The sequence below is a fragment of the Eulemur rufifrons genome, chromosome 29, assembly GCF_041146395.1.
Source record: "Eulemur rufifrons isolate Redbay chromosome 29, OSU_ERuf_1, whole genome shotgun sequence".
Classification (NCBI taxonomy): Eukaryota; Metazoa; Chordata; class Mammalia; order Primates; family Lemuridae; genus Eulemur; species Eulemur rufifrons.
The window spans coordinates 29,424,944-29,437,015 of record NC_091011.1 but is presented as its reverse complement, the minus strand read 5'-3'; the positions used below and the strand labels follow the sequence as shown (position 1 = coordinate 29,437,015).

The following is a 12,072-nucleotide window of genomic DNA, read 5'->3' as shown; positions in this document are numbered from 1 at the left end:
CAGCTTATGACTTAGAAAGGAGGCCTGCCTCAAGATCACATACAAAAATAATTAGCGGTTTTACATAGCAGTGTGGTTGGCATACTTTTTCTGTAAAGGGCGAGATAGCAAATATTTTAGGCTTTGTGGGCCACATGTGGGCCTTGTCTCCTTTTTTCTCCTGTTCCTCCTACTCCTGTCTCCTTTCCCCCTTCTCTTCCCTTTCCTCTCTCCTTCCTTTTTTTTTTTTTTTCAAACAACCCTTAAATAATTTAAAAACCATTTTTAGCTGCTGACCCTACAAAATAGGCTGTGAACTGGATTTGGCCCATGAACAGTACTTTGCAAACTCCTGATGTAGAACATAAGTAACCAGTTAGGGGGACACTCCATCCAAAACAAAAAATAAAATAGCTAAGAGAGGCCTGGATAGGAAATGTATAGGGTTTGTGTGAAGACAATTGTGTATTTACATTGAAGATCATGAAAAATCTGAATAAACACTATGAATAAATGTATATCTGAATAAATTAAATAAATAAACAAACATGATATATGTCGTGTTCTTAAATGGAGTTCCTCTGTGTTGCAGAAGTCAACTGTCCCCAAAATAATCTAAAAGTTCAGTGCAGTTCTAATTAAAATCACATCAGGATTTTTAAAAGTAGAATGTGATAAGCTTATTTATGAAATTATTTGCAAGAGAAAATATTTAATAGTAGCTAAGAAAAATTTGAAAAAACATTGAAGGGGGTTTCTATAAAATATCAAAATCAGCCATTCATAAGACGGTATAGTATTGGCACAAGAATAGGTAAATCAGTGGAACATAAAAGGATCCAGATTTTTGAAATTCATTCAGTCTAATTTTTCTGAAGTCATGCTTTATCTTCAGTTTATACTTGGTTCTAAAAATGATTTTCTATTCTTTTATTTTCCTTCTGTGTTTAGGTATAAGTGTGCTAGCAGAGTGTCTGGACTGTCCTGAATTGAAAGCAACTGCAGATGACTTTATTCATCAGCATTTTACTGAAGTTTACAAAACTGATGAATTTCTACAACTTGATGTCAAGCGAGTGACACATCTTCTCAACCAGGACACGCTGACTGTGAGAGCAGAGGATCAGGTGACTAAATTGACTACTCAACATTTTTTAGTAAAAATGTCCTTATCAATTTCTTATACCTCATGTTTAGATACATGATAAGAGAAAGAGTCATATTAGGAGAGAATTTGTTCTTTAACACAGTATTCCGAAGTGTGTTTCATAGGAAAAGTTAAGTCCTGGGTGCTTATAAGGTCTTTGAGAGAGAGACCACTTGGTAGAGATAACCATTGGGTACCATGGTAGGCACAACAGTGTTTACCCCAAAGATGCCCACATCCTAATCCCTAAAACCTGTGAATATGTTACTTACATGGCAAATGGGACTCTGTTGATTAAGTTAAGGATCTTGAGATGAGATTATGAGGTGGGTCCAGTGTAATCATAAGGGTCCTTAAATGTGGAAGAGGGATGTAAAAGGAGGCGGTGTCAGAGTGATCCAATGTGAGAAAGACCTGACCGGCCATTGCTGGCTTTGAAAGTGGAAGGGGGACCACAAACCAAGGAATGCAGACAGCTACTAGATGCTGGAAAGGCAAGGATATGGTTTATCCTATGGAGCCTCCAGGCAGACACCTGGATTTTAGCCGATTGTGACCAGTTTTGGACTCTGACCTCCAGAACTGTCAGATAAACTGTCAGAGGTGTAAGCTGGGTGGCAGGCATCTGGGAGCTGGGTAGGGGAATACTTTGATATGCAGACTCACTTTATTTTCAGCCCCACATCCTTCTCTGTATTTTAAGCCACTAAATTTGTGGTAATTTGTTACAGCAGTAATAGGAAACTAATATAGACATTATAATAAGATCATATGCTTTGAGTTACTTTTGTTATAAAGATAAAAAGTTTGATCTAAGCTATGTTTTTTTTCCCTGTTTTCTTCATGGCCCAGAGTGTCAATTTGCAAATTAACAGGTTGGACCTGGTGTACCTAAATAGACCAAAAAAAAAAAAGAAAGAAAGAAAGAAAGAAAAAACCCAACCCAGTTCTGTGATCAAAATTTAACTGACTTATATGCAGTATGGAAAAGGAAGAAGTAGTAACTTTAGACTAGAGAAATCTGACAAACACTGCCTACACGTGGTCAGGGTTACCATCAGTGAGGAATCATGTTGAAGGCATGCACACTTGATGAGACTGGCATGTCACCTCTGTGATTGTCCTCCCAAAAAACTGTAACTCCAGTCTAATGAGTAAAATACTGAGGGACATTCGACAGAATACCTGACCAGGTATCCTTTATGGGATCATGGAATAGAAAAATAACATTAGATTAAAAACTAAAGAATTCCCCCTCCCACCACCAAAAAAAGGTATAGACTTTAGTTAATGTGCCAGTATGGCTTCATTAGTTGTGACAAATGTGTCATACTAATGTAACACCTTAATAGCTGGGTGCAGGATATGTGGGAACTCTCTGCAACTTTTCTGTAAATCTTAAACTATTCTAAAATAAAAGGTTTATTTTTTTCCTTTTTTTTCTTTTTAGCCCTGACCCCCAAAAAGTTTATTTTAAAAAAAGACCAATTCCCACAAAAAATTAACTCATAGGGAGATCAGATCTTGGGTCTTATTAACACCACCCCAAAATTAATTCATTTAGCTCCAGTGTGTCAGTGTGGTAGATAGGTGTGTATTGAAATAATTTGTTTTCAGTGTGTTTAAACTACTTTATAAATTAAATGTTAATTAACTTGGGCTTATTCAGTGCAGTTAAATGAATCCTACAGTATTATTTTGGGGAACAATTCTTATATAAATATCCTGCAATTTACTTTAAAAGTAGAATTTTTATTTTCAATATTTCTAGAAAGCTGGTAGGTTTTCAATTAATAATGCGCAAGAGTATAAGATTGAAATAAAATCACAGGTGACCTTCATATCTCCTGGGGTGGAAAGCCTTTTAGGAAATTAACCTGTTTTCCTATATATGTTGATATATAGGTAACGTGTTGACCAATAGATTTTTTCATTACAATGTATGTCATATCTTATTCTGAAAAGGAAGCTATATTTTGTTTAAAAAATCATAAATTAAGCATTCTCCCTATCATTAAATTATATGGTAATGGTTCTAAAAAAAAACATTACTTACAAGACTCACTAGAGCAATAAACTGTTCTGAAGTACAGGCAAATGTTCAGAGATGAAAGCAAATATCTGAATAGAACATTAGGAATAAGTGGTTGTCTCCTTATGAGGTTCTCTCCCTTCAATGTGAGAGTAAACATAGGTAATTGAAAATGTTTCTGCCATCTAAGAATTTTACTGTGCTGTTTTTCCCCCTTAGGTTTATGATGCTGCAGTCAGGTGGTTGAAATACGATGAACCTAATCGCCAGCCATTTATGGTTGATATCCTTGCTAAAGTCAGGTTTCCTCTTATATCAAAGAATTTCTTAAGTAAAACGGTACAAGCTGAACCACTTATTCAAGACAATCCTGAATGTCTTAAGATGGTGATAAGTAAGTTGCCTTAATATCCATTTATAACCTGATCATGTAGCCAGTTTCTTATGGGCTTAAAACTGTATTTAGAATGGATCAGATTCAGTACCCAGATTCAAGACTTTGCTCTTTTAGATAATTAATTGCTTGGGTTTCTCAACTGTACACCTGGAAGGGACTTGGCCTCAGCCCTTATTTTATAGGTATACATTAGTAAGTGAGAGGAGGTAAAAATTACTTTTTTCTATTTTTGTATACAATAGCTTTCATGTGCTTCTTTTCTCATGTTTCCTTATTAATATTACTTAGCCAAGTAGTGTACTATTATCTCATTTTCTTTCTTAAATAGCTTTTTTTCTTTTTTTGGCTGGAGCTAAAAATTGCCATATTTTTCATTTGTTTTGATTTTCTTGACTTGCAGGCTAAGTCCCAGTCCTTCAACGCCTTTGTAAAATGCCACTGAATAAAATTGTCTGTACAATTAAACAATTTGTTGCTTTAATTTCTTGGAAACATCCCTTCCTTGTGCCTATTCCAGTATAGACGTTTGCTCTCTAGGCCTGGGGCACAGTTCTTGTCCTGGGGCTTCCTTTCTTCCGTCTCCATCACCCCTCTCCTATGTTAGATCCATTCTCTTCTTGAATCCCAGGTTTTTCCCTATCTTAATTCTTTCTGTTTGATCGAATATATCCTCTAAAAGTTTCCTGATAGTGTATATAATCATTAAATATTTGGTGACTTTACGAATTTCATATGTTTATTTTACCATAAAACATTGAAGGATAAACTGGATATAGAATTATGTTGAAAATCATTTTGAGTTAGAATTTGAAGACATTGCTCCATTATCTTCTAGCTTCCAGTATTACTTTTGAAAAGTCTAGTGCCAATCTGATCCTTTCTTTTTTTATTCTTCTCTGTAAGCATGTAAGCATTTAAGATCTTTTTTACCTTTTAATCTGTGATATTTTGAAATTTTACAGTAATGTGCCTTGATGTGCTTTTTTTTTCCCTTTTAAGTCATATTGGTTGGGCATTCTCTCTTTTCAACCATAGGTTTCTCAGTTCTCTGTTACTAATATTGTGATTCTTTAGCCATTGCATGTCTAATCTTTTGTTATCTCTCCTATTATCCATCTTTGTCTCTTGGTCCCCAATATGAGAAATAGCCTTGAATTTTTTCAAACCTTTTATTTCAGCTATTGTTATCTATATTTTCTATATGTTACCTTTGAATTTTCTTTTCCTGTTTTTGTTGTTGGAAGCTTTTCTTAAATATTTGGCTTCATAGCATATAAGAGTTATTACAAAACTAATAGACTGTACATGTGAGTGGGCTTCTTAGTTCTTGAGCTGAACTACAGGGTAATCAGAGTAGCCCGTTTTTAAGTTGGGGAGCCCCAAATGTTGGTAGATATTTTCTCAGGGAAGTATAAGCTGGGTGTAGGAATTTGTGAGCTGGGTGAGGAGTTATTTTGATACGCATACTTTTGCTTAATCCATGTTTTTACTCCTGCACCCTTCTCTGTGCTGTTCACCGAGTCTGGAACATCTGGTTCAGTATCTCCAAAGACTAGTCCTGTCTCCTAGAGTAGTGAAAGTACAGTGAGTACCTGACTGTGCAGCAGGAGAAGGAGACCTGGCAGTTAACTGTTATTTGTTCAGAATTTTTTAGAATTTTGTTTCCATCCCTACCTACACCTTCTGGAATATTTAGTATCTCCAATTATGAGCCATTCCAGCATTCTGAAGGGTAATTTGGCTTGCTTTTCATTGGTATCTCTTTGTACAGCCATTTAGATTTGACAGATTCTCCATCTGCTAGCTGTCTATATTGTGTTTTGGAGTTACAGGTCTACTAGTATTCTCAAAGGTAGAGTTTGTGTTTGTTTCTTGTGAGATGGTCTTGAATTGGCATGTCCAATCTCATGTTGTTTTTACATTAAGTCTGAACCAGTCTTTTCCTTTATGATGTCTAGCTTTAATGATGTGCTTGGAAAATTCTAGACCTTATCTTCTCCCCTTCATACAACCAATAAAAACAATTTCTAGGTTTCCAGTATTACAAAATGCCTTCAGAATAGCTCCAGGGTCCTTAATGCTTACCATTCTGGTGTCTAATTTCATCTTCATTTTTAGCGCTCTTATCTCTTAGGATCTTAGCTATGCATTTTTAAAGATTCTTGTTTTATTCTTTCCCAACATTTACAGTTATTTTGCAGCAGGAAAATATTTCTGAAAGTCTAGTCTGTCATTCTGCTGTAAGCGGAAGTTTGGATTGTTATTTAAACAAGTATGAAATATGTAATGTAATGACTATAATATGCCTAAGTTATACTCCTTCAAACTCTCACAGGCTCTTGAATTCCCAATGAGTTTAATAAAACCAAACATCAGGCCGGGCGCGGTGGCTCACGCCTGTAATCCTAGCACTCTGGGAGGCCGAGGCGGGTGGATCGCTCAAGGTCAGGAGTTCGAGACCAGCCTGAGCGAGACCCCGTCTCTACTAAAAATAGAAAGACATTATATGGACAACTAAAAATCTATATAGAAAAAATTAGCCGGGCATAGTGGCGCATGCCTGTAGTCCCAGCTACTCGGGAGGCTGAGGCAGTAGGATCGCTTAAGCCGAGGAGTCTGAGGTTGCTGTGAGTTAAACTAACGCCACGGCACTCACTCTAGCCTGGGCAACAAAGTGAGACTCTGTCTCAACAAAAAAAAAAAAAAAAAAAAAAAACCAAACATCATATCTAGAAGTGGGGCAGCATTATAGATTTCAATTCATATGTGATGAGTAAGAAAGCCTCTCATAGAAGGTAGCTGAAACCTACTATGAACTCTGAAGTTATTTTTGTTACCTCATCTGGATGATTCACTTAAGGTGTAGCTGATTTCAGGCACAAGTTAAGGAAATAAATAAAAGAGAAATGAGCACTTCACTCCAGCCTAAGATATCCTTTTCAAGAGACATAGTAAGTTTGAGTGTCCTAATTATTAGATTACTTGTTCCTTGATTTGGAAGTAAAATTTTCTTTAGACTTAACACATAGCTACTAAATAGTGTTATGTGGTTTTAGGTAAGTTGACCCAATATTATCCCCAGTTTGGAAAGATATTATGATATATCAATCCATTGAAATGCTCTACACTTACTAAAAATTATTTTTCATGAATATCTAATATGGAAATTTTTCCTCAGTGGCAAAAGCATAAAACAGTATATAGTTCATTTTTTGTTAAATGAAAATAAAATTTTAAAAAAAGACAAGGAGTGTTTGAACCCAATTAAGGTTGTCAAGGGTAAAAGAGAAGAAGGTATTAGTCAAAGACACATCCTTATGAATGCCAACATCCAACAGGTGGAAGAAGACAAACAGGAAAGGCAAAGTCACAGAGCTACTTGAACCAAAGGCTGGTGCCTTGAAAATCAAGGAGTAGAGAGGGTGTTAATAAGGTAGAGTATAAGTGGCCACTAGTCACTTTAAATGCAGAGAGATGAAAGAAAATCAGGACCAAGAAAATGCCTTTAAGGCTTTTATCTTTTAGGTGTCATATGTGTTAATATCAGGTTTTTTGTTATGCCTTCATTCCCAAACCATGTGTTATTTTTCTGGCCTTAGAGTCTCATTGGGTTGAGAGCTACTCCTATTTCTTCATGCATGGTATGGCTGTTGAGAATAGTTCTTATGTGGATTCTGAATTGATTTAGAAACAGGATAGCATGATTGTTCCAGAAATTCAAGTGTAGGGATTAGATGCTTGAGCAGGAAACTTTGTTGTGTATTTTAACTTACTAGTTTTATTACATTTTTTTCTTTTTCTTTCCTTTTTTTTTTTTTTTTAAATAACAGTGAATTGTTCTATAAGCCCTTGACTAAGCACAAGCAGCTGAAATGCTTCCAAGCTTTGGGGTCTAGGTAGAGCTAAATGGAGGAAAGAAGTCCTCCAACCTCCCTTCTTCAGATCTTTGGTTCTCTTCCTGACATCTGACTTTATTGCCTGTTCAGAGTGGAAGAAAAGTGGAAAAGACAATCGAAAAATAGAATAACACTAAGCTAAATAAAATTTACATCTAAAAGAAAATGAGTTACAAAATAAAAATGAAATCCACAGTCAAAGCTGCCACAAAGGCCAGGCCAACTTCTTATTCAAAATTTATAAAATTTTACTCTGGAAGGAATAACTCCCAAAGTAATAAGCCTAAGAAACTAGGAGCTTCTCAAGGAAAAGTGCCAAAGTGCCTCCAGCCCTAGTCTTGGGGAGGAAGAAAAAGCCTATCAATGAAGCAGGCATAGCTCATGCTTCCTCCAAGGGAGGTCATCACAGTTGGCCACAATCAGCCACTTTTACCCAGTGGCCTCTTGGCTCGAAACAGTTTCCTCCTGTTTCTCTCCTTCTTTCCTGTCTTTCTCTTGCTGGGAGTACTGTGTTTATGTACTATACAGTCTCTTTGGCCTGTGTAGAACCCTCCTAGAGCAGTGGTTTTCCAAACTAGAGTTTCTGATTCAGAAGGTATGGGTTGGTGTTCAATAATTTGTATTTCAAAGTGATCCTGATGCTGCTATTCATGGGACACACTTTGAGAACCACCCATGGGCTAAATACGGCCTTGAGCAAAAACTGGCTTTTAGATTTGTAAAGGATTGTAAAAAAAAAAAAAAAAAAAAAAAAAAAAATGATATTCCATAAAACCGTATGTGGCCTGCATAGCCTAAACTATTTACTCTCTAGCCCTTTACAGAAAATGTTTGTGGACCCCTCTAAGCTAGAGCATGACCCAGAGCCTGGGCCTCTGAGGTTTCCAGCTGTTTTAATGCACAAATGCTTCTATTCAAATTCTGAAATGGAAGGAAATAATAAATACTGATAATGACTTTCATTCATGCATAAACTATTCTCCAAAAACATGTCTTCCCTGTTTTTCCCTTTATATTATAAAGGACCAAGACAGCCTCATGTACAGAAGTATTTTGCGTATGTTCAGGATTTTCTTCATTATTTTATTCTTAGATCAATAATACTATATAGCATACATAATTCAAAAAGGTATTAAAAGGGTACATAGTGAAAAATAAGTCTCTCTGATACTCCTGTTCCCCACCACTCATTCCCTTACCCTAGAGGTTACCATTATTATCTTGCATGTCATTCCAGAGGTAGTCTTGAGACTTCGCATATACAGTCATTTACTTATATATAGATGTATAAATTACATGTATAAAATATGTGTACATATGCATAAAATATACATTTTTAATACAAATGGTATTATACTCTGAGTACTGTTCTACATCTTGCTTTTTTCTATTCCACATTATTTGTGGAGATCATTCTGTGTGTATGTACTAAACGTTCTTGTTCTTCTTTGCAGCCATATATAATATAACATTGTATAGACATACTATAATTTTTTAACTACTTCCCTAACAATGAGCTTTATGGTTATAAACTCCTAGGAAAGGAAAATTCCTGGGTTAAAGGATGTGTGCATGTAATTTTTGTGGATAGTACTATATCACTGTCCATATGGTTATAACCATTCACATGCCACCAGCAGTGGAAAAGCGTGGTGTCTCCCCTACACACCTTTAGCATAGCCCCTGTGTTCCCCACACGTTGATCTTGGACAATCTGAGAAGGGAAGAAAGTATGATTTTAATTTGTATTTCTCTAACGAGAGCAGTTGGACATCTTTTCATATGTTCAAGAGTTGTTTGTAGTTCTTTTTCTGTGAACTGTATTCAGATACTTTATCTAATTTTCTCTTAAGTGTCTGCTCTTAACCTTATTAATAGGGTATGTTTTTATAATTTTCTTTTACATTATTTATAAATATTTTCTTAGTTTGTCATTGTCTTTTCATTTTGTCTTTTTGCCATGCACTAATTTAACTTAAAATTTTATGTAGTTAAGTCTAAACATTTTTCCGTGGCTCTTTTGTTTTTTGTCACTTAGATTTCCCCATCTGGGTCTGTTTTTTTAAAGCTATCCTGTTTTTCTTTTAGTGCATTCATGAGATTTTTTTGCATATCCAAATTTTTATTAATTTGTAATTTAGAGTGAAATATGAAGTAGGCACACAATTTTTTCCCTGTTTAATTGTCTAACATTGATAAACAATCTACTTTTCCCACACTGATTTGAAATGACACTTTAAAATAGTTTTTGATTAAGTGGCCCTTGACAAAATTAAGTAATTGCTGAAGGAAAAGGATCATGTTAGATCACAATAGTTCTGAATCCTTATTGCATTTTAGTCATCTAAGACAGTGCTTCTCAAAGTTTTATGTACATGCAAATTATCCTGAATATGCAAATGCTGATTTCGTAGGTCTAGGATATGGTCTGGGATTCAGTATTTCTAACAAACTCCCAGGTGCTGAAGTTGCTGGTCTTTGAACTACATTTGAAGTGACAAGGATTTAAGGTGCCCTATACCATGCCTGGCCCTACCACCAGAGATTTTGATTTAATTGGTCTGTGGTAGGGCCCAGGTATAAATAGTTTCAGAGATTTACTAGGTGATTCTAATGTGCAGTTAATATTGAGAACCACTGGGTTAGGAGATGTGGATTTCAATAATTATTTTTTTGGCAGCTGTTAAGGAGCCAGATAATTGACTGGTACACCATAAGTGGGTGGGACAGTCTTAGAATAATGGTGATTGCTGAGAATAATAAATTGATTAGGACTCAGGGCCTTATATATTTCTCTTGCCTCTTCCCACTCCCTTTCCTTGAATGCTGTAGAGGAATGATAAAAGAAAATTACAGAAAGAAATGCACTATTATGTCTGGGTATTTCCTTTTCAGAGCATTGCATTTGTGCCCAAAGTTCTTGAAGAGTTGCCATGTATTTTTCTACAGGCGGAATGAGGTACCATCTACTGTCTCCAGAGGATCGAGAAGAGCTTGTAGATGGCACAAGGCCTAGAAGAAAGAAACATGACTACCGCATAGCCCTATTTGGAGGCTCCCAACCACAGTCTTGCAGATATTTCAACCCTAAGGTAACTAGTTTTCATTCTTCTTATTCTCTTGTTTTTGAAATCACTGAGCACATAGACACTCAACTACTACAAGTGGTAATATTCATGCCTTTAGAGATGTTAATTTATGGTGTTCTTTCACATACTTTATGAGATGCATAAGATATCGTCTTCATTTTACAGATAAGGAAATTAAGGGTTAGATTTCAAATGTTGCCATAATTGCTCCGAGTCCTGCATAGTACCTACCCACTGTCAAAGAAAAGGGGAAAACTAGCTCTCCTATCTTACCTCTTTTTGTTAACAACTTCTTGCATCCATAATAACTCCTTGCTTTCATTATGTACTATTTTCAATGAAAATCTGCTTCTGGGGCTAGAAGTGGGTTTTTTCCTTAGTAATTAAAATAATACATAATCATTCTAGAAAATTTGGAAAACCTAGAAAATCACAAAGAAAAAAAATAAAATGATCTTTAATGCAACTGTCTAGAAATGATCGTGAATTTTAGTGTGCTTTCTATTACATATCATGGCAACTGGGCCAGGAGAGCTTGAGTCATAGGTCTAGGAACACAATTTTTAAAAAATAGATCACTAATTATAACCTTGAGAGAATCCACTCATATTTCTATTCCTCGCTTCTTAGACCTATGTGTTTTGGCTATGGGAGAAAAAATACAATATTTTCTGGTACTACATGTATTGCTGGGGCAGAGCAAATACCGCAATTCTAAAAGATAATACCCCAACCTTGCAAAGTGGTATCCATAACTGATGGTGTATCCGATCACATAATGGATTCTCTTTAATCATTTTGTAAGCCAATTTTGGGTTAATGATAAACACTTGATGAGACCAGAGCATATGGTTGACATTAGGATACTTGTCTGATAGCTTCTTTATGAAATGGGTCCTTGGAGACATCCTGTGTAATAATGTAGTGGTGATATAGGAGGCATTTACAAAAACACATATGGTGGTGTTGTCAAGAGTGCAGAAGACAGAAAAGGCCAATCCAAATCCAGATTAAGTATCAATTTCAATGAGGGCAGAGCATTGTCCCTTCAACAATAGAAGGGTCCCAGTATAATTAGCCTGTTATTAGGTAACTAACTGGTTCCCTCAAAGTATGGTAACAAAGCAAGGGCTTAGGATTGGTCAGTGTTGTTCACAAAGTGGGCAATGGCCAGTAGTGGGTAGCTACATTGGCCTTAGGGAGGGGAAGTCCATTAACTTCTATAACTGTTTATGCAGCCTCTATCAATGCCATTGTGGTCACTCAAAAGCCCATGGAACAAGCATCAGGTTGACTGCAGAGAGAAGAAACAAATGCAGTCTTGTCCACAAGAGATTTTTTTGCATTTGGGGGCACTCTGATAAGAATTTATATGGACACACATTTCTGGAGGCTCACCTACATTGTCCTTTCTTAAATCGCCTTGTCAGAAATTTTCCATTCTTTCAAGTTTACATCCGTCTGGGGTAAACCATTAGCAACTGCCCAGGAATTAATAAAAACGGGCCTTAAGCTTTCACTCCTAAAAGGTA

General features: G+C 36.0%; 1 protein-coding gene across 1 annotated transcript in view; it reads left to right on the top strand.

The window, feature by feature from the left end:
- KLHL7 (kelch like family member 7) overlaps positions 1-12,072 on the top strand; it is a 59,700-nt gene that overhangs the window by 23,799 nt on the left and 23,829 nt on the right. The window contains exons 5-7 of the mRNA XM_069461239.1: positions 931-1,106; positions 3,378-3,552; positions 10,401-10,543. Coding sequence (XP_069317340.1) covers positions 931-1,106; positions 3,378-3,552; positions 10,401-10,543 — 494 coding nt within the window. The remainder of the gene's footprint in view (positions 1-930; positions 1,107-3,377; positions 3,553-10,400; positions 10,544-12,072) is intronic.